At 40.1% G+C, this 18,550-nt stretch overlaps 2 protein-coding genes across 2 annotated transcripts in view; one reads left to right on the top strand and one right to left on the bottom strand.

Annotated features, from left to right (window-relative positions):
- Positions 1-3,949: 3,949 nt before the first annotated feature.
- On the bottom strand, positions 3,950-6,295 carry adma (adrenomedullin a). The gene is made up of 4 exons (XM_085354874.1): positions 6,180-6,295; positions 5,484-5,586; positions 5,249-5,374; positions 3,950-5,124 (listed from the first exon to the last, which is right to left on the bottom strand). Exons 2-4 carry the CDS (start codon positions 5,576-5,578, stop codon positions 4,851-4,853), a joined length of 495 nt encoding a protein of 164 aa, XP_085211000.1. The 5' UTR covers positions 5,579-5,586; positions 6,180-6,295; the 3' UTR covers positions 3,950-4,850.
- Positions 6,296-9,518: 3,223 nt separating this feature from the next.
- sbf2 (SET binding factor 2) overlaps positions 9,519-18,550 on the top strand; it is a 108,928-nt gene continuing 99,896 nt past the window's right edge. The window contains exon 1 of the mRNA XM_085378896.1: positions 9,519-9,642. Within this exon, the coding sequence (XP_085235022.1) occupies positions 9,588-9,642 (55 nt within the window). The 5' untranslated portion in view covers positions 9,519-9,587. The remainder of the gene's footprint in view (positions 9,643-18,550) is intronic.

The raw sequence follows: 18,550 nt of genomic DNA on the forward strand, positions 1-18,550 counted from the left end.
CAGTACAGATAAAAAACAAAGCACTCAACTACTAATATCAAGCCGCTCTTCTTTCAGCAATTCTATAACACTTGTCAGATAGACTTTCCCGTAAGTCTGTGTTCTTTTTATGCATCAGCGGTTTAGATATGGATACACATAAACTTGTTACGAGTGACAAATGATCGCATACAGTGTAACAAATCTGTATAGAATTTGTTTCTCCCCGTCAATATCTATATGACGGGGAGAAAAATGGATACAAACGTGAAGACCTAGCAGGAAAAATTAAAGTGATTTTTGCCTTTCAGTCTTTATGATGGTGGCCATCTCAGCTACTAGACTAGTATGTCGAATAAGTCCACTCACCTCTTCAGGCTCTGCTGTGTCTGAAGTGAGTTGAAACTGTGCTCAAGGTCTCTCAGAAACATCTAAGTCATGCTGTGCTCTTGTTGCTGAGAAAGTATTTGATTTCTCACCCACCAGCCAGCAGCACACATCGCTCCATCCTTAACTCTTTCATGGCCAAATCTTAGTGCGAGGATATGAGCTAAAACCGAATCCTGAAGTCTGCCATTAATGGACCTTCCACAACTTTATGAGGCAGGTTAATATTAGTAGTAATTACATTCACAGCAGCTCAGTATATGAATTGTTAGGTTTTCCCCCAAATGTCTCGCTCCTTTTTTTTAGAGGCAGAGATGTCCTCTTGTGGTTGATTTGTTGCACTGCAGGATATTTTGCCGAGAAGTGGCATGGCACACACATCACATCAGCAGTTCTCAAACTTTTCATAGCATGTCTAACTTCAAGAAGCTAGGGAAAAGGTGTTTACAATCCCAAACTCACTCTTTTCTCCAATCACTGATGAAAAGTGTGTACTACACCACAATTGAGAACCACTGCATTAGATAAACACGTGGACCTACAAAGAAAGTAATGGTTTTCACTAAAAGGGGGTATTTTTTTAAAGCCTGTAATTGTGCATTGACTTAATTTGCTATAATTTCATTTTCTTAATAAATTTACATAGCATCCATCCAAAGATCATCCAAAGAGAGAGTCTTCTGGTTGTTATCATGTATGAATTTTGGCCTCAGGTTCTTGTGTTTACCTGACAGTAGTGGCAAACATTGTCCTTTTCTGCTGCTATATCCCGTCTGCTCCACGGTTTGATATGTTATCTGTTCAGAGCTGCCCTTTTGCTTACCTTCTTTGTATTGAGTGGTTGTTTGAGTTATTGCTCCCATTCTATCAACTTAACCTCCTAAAACCCAAACTCTTTCATGGCATGCATTTTTCATTTCTCTTTGCTATTGTGACTTTATAGTGTTTGACAAAACCATCCTAGGAGGTTAAACTCTCGCCGTGCATCTCTGGTACCAACAAGGTATTTTCACCCAGAGAACTGTCGCTCACTGGATATTTTCCCTTTTTCAGAACGATCTCTGTAAATGGTTGTGTGGGAAGATCCCAGAAGATCACCAACAATCATGTTAGGTTTAAAGTCACTTTAATCACATTTCTTCCTCATTCTGATGTTCAGTTTGAACTTCAGCAAGTTTTCGTGACCATGTCTACAAAAATGCATTGAGTTGCTGCTATTTGACAGGCTGTTTAGATATTTGCATTAAGAAGCAGTTGAACTGGTGTATTTAATAAAGTGGACAGTGGCTGTAAGTGAATACTGCACAACTCCTCACATCGCCTCACAAGAGGACTCAGATTTACTGGTGTAACCACAAACGGGTCCAGTCCCAGATTTAGACTGATAGTGGTGGAGATTATGAGGATAATCCTCTCAGCTCAGGTTGTCAAGGTACTTTTAGAGTCGGCTTCAGAGGCCTAGCTCTTAGTCTTGGGCCTGTATCATTTTGATTGACATTATTGTTATCAGATAGAGTGTTCGCCTGTCCCCTCTCCTCTCAGCAGTGCCTCAAACAATGAAAGTATGTGGATCTCATTGTTACCATAATTCTTTTCTGCATTTTCCAGATGAAAGTCATTTGGATTTGGGTATTAAATTTCAAATAGTGAGTGGATCTTAGCTGACAACAAGCAGGACCTAAAATAATTCTCATGATAGCTCTTTGAGTTTAATAGCAACACCTGGAGTTTAGTCTGCAGTAAGCTGTGAAATGTCTGTAAGGTTTTTTACCAGCTGGTCTAGACTCATCAGTTTGCTGATGCATCACCATGCCACAGTCAGACTGGTGACGCCAGTGACAAAACGTCTCTGGCGTCACCAGCTGATTGGCTTACTGAAGGAGTGACACCGTTACATGGTTAGAATTCTATTCTTAGAGTGATTTTGCAGTGATGAGGAACACTTTACAGTTTTACTTCCTGCAGGTTTTTCCTTTTGTCTTGGAATTTAATTCCCAGACGAAGTGTAAGTAAATTAATATTTAAGAAATCCATCGTTTGATTTACCACTAGATGGCACATTTGCTTTGCTTCAGTTTTATTGCACTATGTGTGGCTCTTTTGCTATTCTGTAATTTGTGGTTCACGTTTTGTCTTTAGTTACTGTTCTATATTAATTATTAAATGTATCAGTTGTCTATACTTCAAAAATAGAAAACAAATCTAAATCGTTCAAATGAAAACTTTTTACAACAAAAACTATATTAAATGGCCTGTATTTATATAGCGCTTTACTAGTCCCTAAGGACCCCAAAGCGCTTTACATATCCAGTCATCCACCCATTCACACACTGGTGATGGCAGCTACATTGTAGCCACAGCCACCCTGGGGCGCACTGACAGAGGCGAGGCTGCCGGACACTGGCGCCACCGGGCCCTCTGACCACCACCAGTAGGCAACGGGTGAATTGTCTTGCCCAAGGACACAACGACCAAGACTGTCCAAGCCGGGGCTCGAACCGGCAACCTTCAGATTACAAGGCGAACTCCCAACTCTTGAGCCACGATCGCCCATTCAGTTGTTTTTTTGTTTTTTTGTTTTTTTTTTTAACTGTGAATGCTCACAATCGGGATAGGCAGAACTTAAATTTGTAATCTAATAATATAAAAAAGGAAGGTTCTCACCCAACACTGTTAATTAATAATTTCATTCAGCTGACTAACCTAAGTGAATAAATAATACCAATTTAAATTGTGCCATAATATTGCAGTTATGGCCGTCAAATATCTCTAGATGGCAATAGAGGACACATAACACCGCTGTGATCCTCACTTTGTTTCTACCTGCACTTTGAACAGCTGTAATATGAATTTCCACTAAATTAAAAGCAGGAATCTTATCATTCAAATTACAAAGAAAGAGTAGTAATAATCTTTGAGCTGATATGAAAGACCCATCTTTTATTCCCTCTGTGATTTAAATGAGTGTTAAAAAGTGCACATTTCATTGTTGTGAATACTTCTGAATATATTAAATGGTTTAGGAGGGGTGAAAATGGGACATCTGAATGATTTAAATCTGGTTCGGTCTTTGTTGTGCTGGAACGGGAACGTTTTGATCGGTGCCGTGTTTGAGTAGCTTTTGGGATGATATGGAAAGAATGTTAAACCGGAACCCCCCGCATCAGCCGACTTGTGTCCCAAACATCTTCCATTGAACACAGATGTAGCCAAAGCCTCAGCCTCCTCCAGTGGCTTCAGGGCTGCTCTGTGGTGTCGAGAGAGCCAGCAAATGTGAGCTGAACCTAGCAGGAATGTGCCTGGCAACCTGTCTGCCCTTTTTTTTTTTTTGAGTGGGATCATAAATAGGGGGATGCAGCAAGAGAAGGGAGGGGGGCTCTAATGAGAACCTTTAAACACTTAACAGAGTCCAGGTGCTCTTTGTTTTGCTGTAACAGTCTGCCCTCAGACAATAGAGTGCCACTTTGAATTCACACGAGCCAGGAGCACAAAGAAAGGAGAGCCAAACAAGGTTTAGATTTTGTATGCAAAATGTTTATTGAATGACATTATTGCTGCGACACAAATAAAATAGAACACATTTACAAATATATAATATACCTCTAAAACAGATATCCTATTACCACAGTTTGCAAGAGTAATGACAAATAGCTACAATGCCCATATATATTTCTTCCTGTACAAAAATATCTCTATCTGTATAAGTACTTTACTGTAACTCCTATGTAATATTTAAATAAAGTAATTCATATTTACACATACCTGCAATAAAAACAAATATGGATTGCACTTGTGTTTTTTTACAAACAATAACATTTCAAGTATATTTCAGTCCATTAAGAACTGGCACGTATATCACATAATCTAAGGCATTTTTCCCTTATACAGTGTCCAAAACTTGATATAAACTGATAGCTTTAGAGCTGTGGAGCCTATCTTCGTGTTTGGCATTGTGATGAAGATGTCTTTTCCTGATGATTCATTTGACTTTAAGTCCAAATGGAAAAGTGCAGACAAGTACTGACAGTTTCATGGAACACAATGGCACAAATCCTTAAAGGATAGCACTTATCAAAGTCTTGGCCTTGAGGAATAAATGTGTTAAGTCCCAGAATATTAGAAGAGTCCTCCCCCTTGATCGAGAGGATGAGTCCACTTTGCCAGGTATTAGCACTCTTCCTCTTCCTCTGCCATGCAGAGAGCAGCACCTGTAGTTTGCTCCATGCTGTGCCATCCAGTGTCTATAAGCAGCTGCAGTTTTTCTTTGAAAGTTGTACATTGCTGAGCTCATTGCAAGGCTCGGGCTTTGGACAAACTCAGCTGCAGCCAGTTTTGCTCTGATTCACTGACTCAGTCCTCCAGCCTGGAACAAATGTGCTGGAGCATACTTGGCTGTAGTCTGAGGCACTTCAAGAATTTTAAAGCAGAGCGCACAGGACACTACTCCTTTACTTTTGTTCCCAACTCCCTTTGCAAAGTGGTGCTCATGTCCGTCTGAGGAGGGCCTCAAGCTTGTGAACTTGTGAGTCAACCGTGCTCCACACGGGCCTCAGCCTGCCCTTCTCTAGCCTTAGTGAGACTCTGTATGATGGAAGGGAGCGACGCCTCCGGCCATATCCGTGTGCGCTAATTTTGTGGGCAGGTGCATTCCCGCCCCTTAACTTGCCCATCTGGTGCAGACGATCTGCCAGGTCGTGCACTGTGCAGGTACCCAGGGAACAGCCTGAAGACCTCTTGGTCCGGACGTGGATGTCAGTGCTGGAGGACAAAGGGAGAGGGCATGAGTCTATACTGTTCAATCCTGAACTGTTAATAGCTGACTTTGGATTTCTTGAATTTATATTTACTTTATAATAAGACTGTCAGAATTGCACGATCTTACCTGGAATGTGGCAACAATGCATCCCTGATGTCTTCTGGTCTGACAAGGTGCTCAGCCTCTGCTCTCTTCTCTACTGATATGGTGTCAACATCTCGCCTCAGTCTGCTTCCTAGCCATATGCTTAGCCTGTAAGAGGAAGGGAAAAAAATGCCATTAGTCCAAGGTAGATAATTGAAATGCTGAGTGTCACACCCTGCCTCGGGTTCAAATGAAAATCATGCCTCAGTTAACTCACCTCTTTTTCAATTCAGGATTCACTTCAAGTTCCACACAGTGTGCTACTGTTGCCAGCAAACAGCAGCAGATGAAGGACTGGAAGATCAATTTCATTTTGGCTCCTGTTTGGAGAAGGAAAAAAAAAAAATCAATAGTTAGTTACTCGTACATTTTTATTAATATTTAACTATACAAATTTCCTGCTGTCCTTCTGTCCATGCTAGACTCCTTCATACTGTAATAAGTGTGCTTGCTTACACAAGAGTCCAAAAGCCAAGTTATTTGCACATATCATTCATTTATTTAGAAAGTTAAGCTAAGGTCAGATCTTGCTGGGCTAAGTAAACCTACAACCATGCTTTGGGCCCCTGGCCAGTACTGTGAAGGACACAGTCTCCCATTAAGCAGGAAAAAATAGTTCACAAACAAATGTAATTCAACTCAGTCACCTGATTAAATAGAACAAAACAGCAAAATTATGTGCAATAATATGATAAACAGCACATGGTATGCTGCCCCTGTTGGATGCTTTGCACCTTAAAGGCAACTCCTTAACAGACGCACACATTAAGAGCTGAACTGCTTATATAACCAGACAGATAACCTGTTCTTGTCTCTACACTTGTGCCCTGACCTCAAAAAAGCAAGGATAAAGCCATCAGCTAGTGGCATAACAAATCTAAGCAATGTCTATTTTAAAGGCAAGTGCACATACCTTAGTCTCTGTTCTTTAGTTGGATGAGAAAGCTCTTCTTCTTCTTCTAGAATCAGCTGGGAAAGAGTACTCCACAGGTTTCTTGAGATTGCTTCTAGTTCTGTAAGGCAGCTGTGTCACTCTGCTAATAGCTCCTACACACCAGACGGACAGCCCTTTATACAAAAATTGTAGGAGGGGCTAATGAGTGACACACTCATTCTCTCATCCTTTCCCCCCCACCCCATCCAGTACACTACTGCTGCGCTGTTGTTCATGTACTACAGCAGTTAAAACTTCAGGAATGCATTTGAAAAAGCATTAAACATGAAGCATTAAAGGAAATTTAAGAGTTGCTGTCATTGTGTTCTTCTTTCATGCTTTCAGTGAGTCACAGCACTAGATTTTTTCTTTTCTTTTTTTCTTTTCTTTTTCTTTTTCTTTTTGCACCTCAGCATGACTCTTAAAAATAAAATAATGTTTGTTTGTTTGAATTTAAGTGTGTGTATAACCAAATGGGTAGTCATTATTTATGTAAGTCAAACAGTGCACTCACTGTGCCAGTAAACGTACAACATGTTCGCGTCAGATAGCTGCTTTCTCCAGTGGGTGTTAATCACAGAAAGAAAAGAGCTTTTCCTTTGTGGCTGTAATATTTGAACTTTAGTTGTAATATTTGGACTTTAAGGTCACACGGCTATAGTTTTTGTTAATGCTCTTTTCAGTCCATCTGGCTAATTGTTTGAAGTAAAATTTAAGGAATGCTTCATCAGACTCCTTTTCAGGGCACTCCCTGATGTGCTGAACTTCCACATTAGCTTGAGAATGTACTGGATGATGAATTTGAGACGTTGAAAGAGACACTGAACATAATAAGGGATTAAATAATACATGTATTCCCAACTATAAACAGAGTATGCTCTATGTTTTTGTTTGTAAGAGGCAAATATTTGACTATGGGCTTACCACAAATTTATTTAGATAAATGTGAAATGGAATTTTACAATTAACTAGAAATAAAGTTACAAAAGAACTGTCACGTGTGAACAATATTAACTCAGTGTGCCAGTGTGTGTGAGTAATCTCACCTCACTTTTCACCTTAGGAATGCAAGTTCACACAGGTGATACCAACATGTCTCATTAGTTTGAACTTTATTATATTTATATCTTTTTCATTATAACTCAAAATTTGCATGTTGCTTTTACACGAAAACACAGGAAAATGTTTTAGATTTCCACAGCGCGGAAAATCAAAACTGTCTGTGGGATTCGTGAGACAGATGCTTATTACGAGCCCCTTAGGGAGGACGAAAATAAATAAATAAATCACATAAAATTGCATAAAAAATAACCAGCTGGGGAGGCTAAGACTTTGTTTATCTCATCTCACTGAGCCACGGCTAGTGAAGATCTAGTGTGTGTCTGTATTTGAGATGAGCACAAACAGGTAATATGCACCCAAGAATGACCCTGTGTGTGAAATGCTGTAAATACCAACTTTTCTCTTTTTTTTCAGAATAGAAATTCCAGTACAGAAATTTCCACAAGGCACTGGATATGGTGTAAATTAACATTGCAGAGAAGGTCCAAGTATTTCTTTCAGTTTTGATACTTGTTTCACTTTCAATTATGGGGAAGAAAAGCTCAAACTGAATTAAAGACGATGTAACGCTTGAAATTCCCCTGTAGCGCACCAGCATCCTGTAATTCGTATATCATTATAATTAAAAACTTTCTTGAGTTTATTTATAACTCAGACAACCTCATTCTTTGGTGTCATATTTCAAACTAAAAAAAAAATACATAAATGCCAAACACATGTGTTGTAAACCAGCGAATGTTTTGCAAGCACTTTGTAATGATAATTGCCTCCAGCGGACAAATAATTCCCCTACCAGAGTTTACAACAAGAGATGGTGCAATCATGACAACAAAACTCCTCTAGTGCTTTTTGGCTCCTTATATAGCAATCTTTTGAAAGTCCTTTGTGATGTTGTCCTGGTAAGATGACCCGACAGTTTTTGTACAACCTTACAGTTTAATGCATGAGTAGGTCTGTGTGTCAGAAAAGCCGAGCAACAGTTGTCATGTTTGGGAGGAGAGGGAAAAAAAGAGGCTGTCAGTCCCCAAAGCACAAATTGCAAAGGTAAGTCATAATTATTACCTTGAAATATCCATTGTGCTGTGGGGTCTGTTTACATAATGATCATTCTTGTGTTGCGATAAACACTTTATAAAAAAGGAGTTTTAATATGTTCTGCCACAGGTTCAACTCTTTGACTACCTGTGTCCTTTTTCTAGCAGATGAACAGCACGAGGGGGAAAAAAAGAAGAAGAGAGAGGAAATTGCTTGCTGTCTTCCTGCTATTGTTGACAGCAAAGGTGGTGGTGGTGGATGCCTGTCTCTCTCACTCACATATTACTCATCGACACGTGCTACTCGGCTTGTCCTTTTCTCTTTTTTTTCATTGATACTAAATATGTTGCACAAACACGATATTTGACCCCTTTTTTTACACAAAAACAACTAAAAAAATTAATGTTACATTAAATTTGTACGTCTATGGAATAGTCCCTGCATGGGGATTTTTAATTTTTGCAGTTGGCGTTGGAGTTCGTAGCATAAAAAGTAAAAATAAATCAGAAAATCCAGTTTTAGCTTTAGCCAATGTGCACTTAAGGTTAAGGGTTTGTACACACTCCACTGGTTAAGAGATGTTACATCACAATCACCATGCTAAAAAAAGAGCATAGCATGGATAATAAAACAGCATGTGGTGATATAGTAACATGGAAACTTCTGCTGACTAAAAATCTGATGCAAATATTTTACATTACTAAGTGAAAGTGAGTGTGTGTGTTTCTTTTTTAATTGTTTGCATTTTAGAGCAGTTCTACTGTATATATCTTGTCTCTTCTGTTTTCCATTTATTTTATTCAATGCAATGACACTAAAGGGCTATTCTATTCTATTCTATTCTATTCTATTCTATTTACAGAGTCTCTAGCAAATCCAAGAGTGGCCTAGATAAAATTCCCTATTAGAATTGCTTGGTTTCTTTTCTGTTATACTGCATATTACTTACAACTGTGCCATGAGCTGACTAATGCTGTGATATGAGGCCGTTCAAATAAAAATAATTTTCCTAAACTTCACACAGTTATAGCAAAATATAGTATTATTTTGGTTTTGGTGGCTGTAGGTTTGGTTGCCCTCGATTTATAAAAAGAAACAGTGCTTGAGGGCCAAAACGAGCCTCTGCTGGAGCACAGAGCTGTATTTGTAAACTCGAGAGGGCCCACGCCCATGGATGTATCCCGCTCCTGCACGCAAGCGCAGTGACACTCCTTCTGTCAAACATGGCTGTGCTTTGGAAGAAGGAAAAATGCTGAATTGTGTTGGTAAATCTCGGGAAAAGCGGCAGACATGGCTAGATTGGCTGACTATTTTACTGTCGTGGGATACGATCAGGAGAAAGCCGGTAAGTTTGGCTCTCAGATTGAGCTGGCGGAGCTGAGGTTTATGTCCAGGCCGTCAGTCAGTGTGTGTGTGATGATGTTGATGCTAGATAGCATTGCGCTAGCTTAGCCACACGGCTACAAGGCGAGACTGGGAGATACTTTTTCTTCCTTTTTGGTTTTTACCCCCTCCTCCTCAACCAGCCACACGCTCAATCCAGCGGGCGTGTGTTTACACAGAAAGCACACGCCTGATGTTAAGTCACCAGTGGATGTTTACACACGAGGAGTTGGGATATTTGACTTGGATCAGCTGAAACTTCTCGTGGATTCAGAAAAAAAAATCTGTCACATCCTGCCCTGTTGATCGTGAACCTGTTATCAGGTCTAAGGGGCCATTCAGCCACATAAAACCAAAATCTAGCTCCTCCTTTATCATATTTGTGTGCTTACTCAAGCCAGGTCAGGATTGCTATTGGTAGCCGGTTTTGCTTCTATGTTGTGTATTCTTTTTTTTGGGGGGGGGCGCTTGCTGTTGCACCTCAGCTGTCCTGCATGCTCTGTTTCCGGTCTGTATTTACCCGCTGTAGCCACATTTGTCAGCGAGTTGTTGTGTTGTATTTATTTATTTATTTGCTGGAAGAATGCTGAAGTGGTTCATGATGGGCGTAACATTATACAGCTGCAACAAAAGGGCAGTGCCTGCTCTGGGCCAGTGTCCTTTTCCCTCCTCTTCCCTCTCCACTGCTCCTCATGCTTCCACTTACAAGCTGTACCTCAGGTCCAGCCTCGCATTCTTTTCATCCAAGACAGGAAACAGCTTTGCACACATTTCCAAGCATTCATAGATAAAGCCATGAAAACATCTTGGCATTGCACGCATTGTTCGTGCTGTGCACAGGACATGAATGGTACTACAGTTTATCACTTCTCATGATGCACTGTTATCCTGTGAAAGTGATGCATAATGAGCTGCCTGGAGAAAGTTTAAAAAACTGATCTAATCTGCATTGAGGATATAAAAGAAAGTTTCCCGGCCACTTTTTCAATGGCATCCGTTCAGTGCCATGTGCTTTCAGAAGGGGGCTGGAGCAGCTGAATCCCCTCAGTCACCATCGCTTGCTATGCATAATAGGTAAACAGTGCTTTTCATCAGCTCTGTGCACCCCGGCGCCAACTGACAAATGAATATTTTGTGCTCCGGGGACAAAATGTTCCTGGCGTCACCCGAAGAGTCTGAATGGATTCACATTCAGATGGTCTCGCCACAAGAAGACGCAGGGGCCACGAGTTAAGTCTTTTCTTTGCCTGCCTCCTGATGATGAAGAAGTTAGCTGCAGGGAGAGAGAGGGAGCTGTAAAAATCCACTAGCATGAGTTGTGGCTGATTATGTCTTATCTCTGTGGAAGCCTCTCTGGGGGACAAAAATATTCCTGAAGTCCTGACTGAATTGTATTCCTATCGGGTGATGGTTTGGACACCAGTCCTGCAGGAACGCCCGTGTCTGTAAGCAGCAGAACTTGAAAATCGCACTGCCTTCTATATTTGTTAGGAAAATAAACAGATGAATTCTCCACAGCGATGACTTGAGTGAGAAGAGTGTTTTCATTGAAGGCATGCTATTCACGGTAATGTGCAGCAGCTTGTCTAGACGGCAGATTTTTCCTGGCCACCTCGCTCATTAATTCAAACCAGGGATCCCTACATGGGTCCTCATTAACCCTCCTGTTCTGTGCTGGCATTTGCTCCACTGCCCTGACCCACTTCTCATTGTTAGATTACTACGAATGGATCTGCTAGAAATAACACAGAGCCCACAATCTGTTGAGTTTTAGGCTGGCTCACAGTTTGTAGTAAAATTAGACTCCAGCTTTTAAAATAATGAATTGCTGTTGGTTATTATTGTAGTAGTATGACATTAATGCTTTTAAAGTCAGGTAAGTATTTAAATTGGTGGCAGTGGAGCTTTTCTAATGCAAGCTCATGCATGCAAGTACGTAAGGCTGAAGTTGCAATACCATACACTGTATTTTTTGTTTACCATAATTCCACATGTATGCTGTTGTTTGTTACTTAGGTCTGCTTTTTGTTTTTCTTTGGAATCGCATGACCCAGTTTCAGTAACTTGCTTAAATTGCTGTTTTATTTCTTTTCTGTGTCCCCTGAGTGTCAACATAAATCCAGCTAGACTATTTGTGATATTTTCATTACCAGGCAGATGACCCAATTCATGAAATATAGTTCAGATCACACTTATTGTGCGATTGGTCCACCAGACTGAAGTGATTTAAAACAAGCAATAAAACACTGAAGTTTGGCCCCTTCTAAATCCAGAGTTTGTTGCTGTTGGTTGAACCTATAGCTGGCACACACTTTTGTCATTTACGTACCTCTGAAATATAAAAAATTATGTGCAGTCGTCAGTCTGATAGCAAGGAATATAACCGGCAGATTCCTCTTTTAGAAATTGGACCTGAGTCTGTGTCCCTGGGGGCTAGTGTCATGAGCCATAAACCCTGGAATTATTTTCACGAATGAGTTGGAATGTGAAAGCGCCTCGTTTGAAGGATGCAGCCTGTATCGAACCCGCAGTGTATCCTGGCTTTTTCCTTTTGCATTAAGGCGCTGTTTCCCTTTACTGGCAAAGGTTTATATACGGTTTGGCATGCGGTTCCCCATAAATTGCAATTTGCCAAGTGAAAAAGAAGCATCTGCCCAGCTGCTTTTCTGAAACAATTTATTGGTGGTGTATCATAACTTTTTATTGAATCAAACTGCTTTTGGAATGTGTTTCACAGACACAGAGCCCAAACTCTACGGTCTGGATTTTCGAGTTTGGACATTGGGCAACGGCTTATGTAACAAGCACAGTCCTGGAAAAAAACAAAACAAAGAAAGAAGACCTTCCATAAGAGCAAAATACTTCTATCTACTGCTATCTTTTAAAGATAGGATAATGCTATTGGTACCCTGATAGATGCAAGTCTGCAGCTTTAGATGTGTGATTATCAGGCATACTAGTAATATGAGTCCACGCAGCCATCTGTTTTTGGACTCTTCCTTGTCTGAGTTGTGGGGACAGCAGTCCAAGCAGAGCAGAGCTTTTCCAGCTAATATGTGGAGATACAGAGGCATTCCCAAGCTAGCCGAATTGGGCCTCCTCTCGCTAAGGTATCCAAGAAGCATCCTAGATGCTCAGACCTCCTAAACTGGCTCTTTTTGAGGAGTAGTGGCTCTCCAAAACATCCAAAAAACATCTTCACCTGATCACTGATAATACCCAGACACCCTTCACAGGAAGCTTATTTCTGCTTTTTGTATCCATACTGTTCAGGTCACTTGCAGCTCATTTCCATCAATGAGTTTAGAAATGTACATAAACAATTCTCATTCTCTAATTCTCATCCCTGCTGCTTGGCACTCGGCTGCAAACCTCCTCTCCTCAAGCTGGAGGTCACTGCTCAGTGAAGCCACAAGTACCACGTCATCTGCAAAATGCAAGATTTTAATTCTGAGGCCACACACTGGAAACCTTCTGCTACTGCCTGGAAAGCTCTGTGCCAGAGTCCATCCACTTGTTAGTTCAGCCTAAGAGTGACAACTCTGAGCATAGTTAGGGAGTAGTTTATAAGTTGGAAAAGCTTTGGGTTCCGCAGTATTTCCCCTCTTGGATTTTCTCTTTTAATGATGACCACAACATTACTGCACACAGAAGCTGTTTCTCTGATTACGGTGGGATCGCGGTCAGCAGAAACACATTAAGGCTGGTTTCAAGATACAGACTAGATAAGAGCATTCCTGGCAAAACAGAAGCAAAGGTTTTCTCTTTTAATTTCAAGTGGTTTTACAAGAATTATAATAATAATAGATTGCATTTATATAGTGCTTTTCGGGGCCCTCAAAGCACTGTACAATTCCACAATTCATTCACTCTCACATTCACACACTGGTGGAGGGAAGCGAGGCTGCCATATCTTGTAACCTTCCGGTTACAAGACGAACTGCCAACTATTTGAGCCACGTTGGGTTTTGTATTGTAATGTCATCAGTGGGTGTGTTGCAAAAGTTTCTTATGTTCTGTTCTATTAGGTTTACCTACATGTCTGATTAGGCAATCAGTGATGGCATGGATTCAGCCGGTTGCTGGGTTGATGAGATTCCCGTAATATCCCAAATGGGAATGATGCTCAGCTAGTTGTAAGAGTAAAATGTGGTTAGATGTAGACGTCAAATGTGTATCTCAGAGATCTCTATCAAGGATAAATGGCTGTTCCCAGCTTTAATAATAGTGCAATATAGAAGCTGTAACCTGGCAAATGGGAGAGTATTGGGGTTTGGTTTATTTCTAACAAACATAACTTCCAGTTATGCAAGAAATGCGAAGCTGCCAACTAGGGCTGCCACAAACGATTATTTTGATAGTCGACTAGTCACCGATTATTTTTGCGATTAGTCGACTAATCAGATCATCATCCATTGGACGTAAAACTACAGCTTATTGCACCAGCAGCATCTGCTCTTATATAACTATCATTAGCTTACAGCTTTAAGTGTTTAAGGTCTGTGCTAACTAAAAATAAAGACAAGATGATAGTTTATTAAATTTTAATGAAATTTGCAGATTGTTTCGGTGAAGTTTAATAAACTCCTTGCTATCTAAAATATAACAGGACACTGGAGTATATTCTGGAGCATCTCACACTTCTGATAATCAGTTGTCTGTTTGACGTTTATTCAGCTGTGTAAAAACTATAACTTTAATCTCAGACAAACTGATTTACTCAGGAACAAATAAAATACAAAAAAAAAAAAAAGCCAAACAATAACATTTTAAGTTATCTAAGTGACTCATATATATTTAACCTGAGGAGTGAAAGACGGCGGTGGGTTTGAAAACGATTTGCGGGGAGTCCGGTGTTCTCACGGTGCTAGTGACCTAGCCCCCGGCTCGCTAACGAGCTAGTGGGTAACAGATGTCTCCGAAAACGTCGGAGCGCTTTTGAAAATATGTGGTGTCTTGATAAACTGAGCAGATATTTGAGGTTTACACAGCTACATTCTCGCCTGAAAATATGTTAAACGTTTATTTTGTGACCCAGAAAGAATAATAAGAGTAACATTAAAACTAACTAGCTGCCGCCATTGTTGGAAACTGCGCTGGGCCGCGCTATGAATTCTGGGACACAGCTGCTTCTTCTTCTTCTTCTTCTTCTTCTTCTTCGGGGTTTAACGGTAGCTGACATCCTTGTACATGCAATGCTGCCATCTTCTGTTTCAGTCCGTTATTACACTCTTAAATCCTGCCACTTATTCCTGCGTCTTTTGTGATCTTACAAAGCTTCAAACGACGCGTCGACTATTAAATCAGTCGTCGACGATTTTGATAGTCGACGTAATCGTGACTAGTCGACAAATCGTGGCAGCCCTACTGCCAACTAGAAAATTTGATCTAAATTGTAACTATAAACTTAAGTATATTTGGAAAAACACAGTAAGTTGTCTTCATATCAGTATCATGGAAATTTTGGAAAAATAGTTAGATGGAAGTTTTTTTTTAATAGGTCAACCAGCAATAATTCCATGCCAGTTTTTTTTCTGTCCAAAACTTCCATGAATTGACTTTTTGTTGCAACCTTTAACAAGTGTGTTTGTGCTGCCTTTTGAACCCACTTTCAAGGGAAGCACATTGGCCTTTCTTTAAAAAGGATGTCACTTTTACTGTTAAGAGTTTCAATCTTTTGTCCCCTTTTTTGCTCAGTTATTCGATCAGGTTGGAAATGCTTTATAAACAGCATATATTGCTGCTTCTCAGGTTTATCTTAATGGCTGTCTTCCTAAACTTTCGCTTAACTTTGCCATTAGACCATTTCTTGTTTTGCTTGTGTTGATCGGCACCACGTAGGGTTGTAGTTTCATCTACAGAATCACATCCTTTTTCAAGTTCGAGCACTATTTGACATGCAGTCATACATCTGTAGCTTTGTGGTTCCTTCTTGTCTTCTGTTTATGCCTGCGTAATTAAGGAGCTTGTTAGAGACTGCATGAAATATAGAACTTTTCCTGGAGCTTTTTCTATTTGGAACAAAAACTTTCTTACCAGGAATTTGATAATAAAACAAATTAGGTTTGGAAAAAATGACGCAGGCAGTTTGTTCAGTGGGGCTGATTGACATGGGCTGTTCATTTTATCATTAAGTGCATATTATCACAAAAAAACAATGCTTTTACATTTATATTACTGTGCTATGTCTTGAGCTATCCTTTGTTTCTTTTTGCATAATCATACATGGAAATGGGTTGAGGTCACAGGCAGGGATAGCTCAGTAGGTAGAGTGGTGGCCCCATGATCGGAAGGTCGGTGGTTCAACTCCACTGAACGGCTACCCTGAGGTACCCCTGAGCAAGGTACCGTCCCTACACGCTGCTCCCCGGGCGCTGCATTGGTGGCTGCCCACTGCTTCACTGGGTGAATGGGTTAAATGCAGAGGAACTATTTCCCTACGGGGACTAACACGCACACATTACATTACATTACATATTACATTACATTACATAGGTCTGGGCTCTGGGGAGACTGATGCTATTCCACTGTCCGTTATTCATGTATGCTTTTAATGCAGTGGCGCTGTTGTTTGGGATTATTTTCATGCTACAAAATAAGCCCCTGCCAATCAGATGCTTCCAGATGGAATAGTATGCTGGTTCGAGATCTTCATGGCATTTTTCTGTATTCATAATTCAATCAATTTTGACAGGACCCCCTCCCCCCCCAGATCAATGGCTGAAATTCAGATGACAGAGCCTCCACTGTGTTTTACAGAAGGCTGTAGAGGCTCACTGTTGTACCTCTCTCCTGACCTTCTCTGTGCAACTTGATGATCTTATAGCGTGACAAATGCAAATTTGGACTAAGAATTTCAAATGTGTCTGCTCTAATCTGATTTTCAGCCCAGTTCTTGTGTAATTACATACCCCAGCCTTTTTCCCCTTTTCCCTTTGTTATGAATGGCTTCCACTGTGATGATTTGTGTGTGAGGAACATTAGATGGGTCAACTAAAGGGCCAGATCTGGAGTATAAAGGTGGTGATACTAAATATGAACTGTTATGATTACTGCGCCTTTTTCTTATTTTCTTTGCAGAATATAAAGAAATGAAGGATGCCTTAAAGCTTTTGCACAGTACTGAGAATTCATTTATGACAGTGAATGTGCACAGGAAGGACTGAACTGAGCTATGGGTGCATAACAGTTTGGGACGAAGACACACTAGGCCTTTATTACAAACTTTGTTGCAATATTGACATAGCTTTATCTGGAAGGCATTTATTCCTGTGTAGGTGATGTTAGATTAGTAAGCTCCACTGATGTTCAGGGATGCTAATTTCATGATGTATGTGGATTATAAAGTGCTGCCATGTGTCGTTTTTCTTTGTAAGTTATGTGGTCTGTTTTGTTGTTAGTGGTAACAAACACATTGAAAATGGTGGCTGGCTCTGTGTTTCTGGAAAACTCTTTTTTTTTTTCCTTTGTTTTTGTTTGTTTTGTTGTTGTTGTTGTTTTATAAAAATTTGCTGAAAGTTTGAGGTTTGTGAATAATAAATTTCAAAATGGGCTTGCAGTGACTTTCTCCATTTTTCTTCTAGTTTAGTGACAAGATAATAATGGTTACCAAGGACAGGAGAATATAAATCGTCTCAACATTAATCTGCACTTCACAGTTCTTTATTTTTGTCATCTATCTTAATGAGGGGAACACAAAACAGCCAGTCGTTGAGAAGATTTATAACGATTCAAGTGTTTATTTTTATTTTATTTTATTTAGAAAAGTTAATTACAGGTTACACCTTTAATATCCATCTTTTTTAATATCTGCTGTTCCAGTGTATAATTAGTTACTTGATAAAAATAAATATTTGTTTCAACTTTAACATTTGTGACACTGCTCCTGTAATCCTGAAATCCTTTTAGGTCCCTATGTAAGCAGAAAAATTAGGCTCTCCTGCACCCTGATTACCAGTCCTTGCATTTTTCATCACCAAGAGAGACTGTCTGTTAACAAAGTTTTGAGTTTATGGCTCTTGCACTGAGTAAGATGGCAGATGTGGAATTGACTCACTTCTGCTTTTACTCTTGGATTCGCTGCCTCCATTGATTGTTTTCTTTTGGGCTCCACATTTGGCAGCGCCTCGTTTGGAATTAAACTTTGTGGTGGAAAGAACCCTGACCACAATGGGGGAGTTCCTTCCTCTCCGTTGAAGTTTAAAACTGATATGTAGGGAAACTCCACTGGCTCCTGTTGCCCCAGTCACAGTGTGTTGAAAGGTGTTAAACAATTAGAGCATTGTGATTTTTGTGGTTATGCAAATTACAGTGAAGTTCATGGCAGGAACCATTTTCACTGTGACATTTTAAGGATAAATATATTGAGACAGATGAAATGGGTTGGTAGGATACAGCTCGATCCACACAAAATACTGTAAAACATTGGAATGGGTACAGTATTGATCCCAAATAAACTCAGTGTGTATGTATTGCCATTGTTATAAACAAACTAGTCTCAAGAATTATATCAACACATGTAACCGAAGGCTGTAAAAGAAATTGCACCTAATTGTTTGATGAAAGCTAGAAAAGGGAGTAATTCTTTGGATGGAACTGCCTCCACATGCACCGCCCGAATCATGAGTAAGACATTAATATAAGAGAGCAGCACAGCTTTTAGTTTTCATGAGCTGAGTGAAAGTGGAACTGGTGAGAATTTGACTGATTAGTATATTTAAATGTTTATGTAGTTTGTAGAAACCCACTGGGGACCACTTGTCTGTGGAATATCGAAACTGGTTTAAATTATTCTTTGAGATGGAAAACAAAGCTTTCAAGCTGTGAGCAGAGAGGAGGCGGACAAAACTGTAATCCACATTTGAGGAAGT

This window comes from Diplotaxodon limnothrissa, linkage group LG1 (assembly GCF_057381915.1).
Source record: "Diplotaxodon limnothrissa isolate DT_005_m linkage group LG1, D_limnothrissa_male_GT1.1, whole genome shotgun sequence".
In the NCBI taxonomy this organism is placed as follows: Eukaryota; Metazoa; Chordata; class Actinopteri; order Cichliformes; family Cichlidae; genus Diplotaxodon; species Diplotaxodon limnothrissa.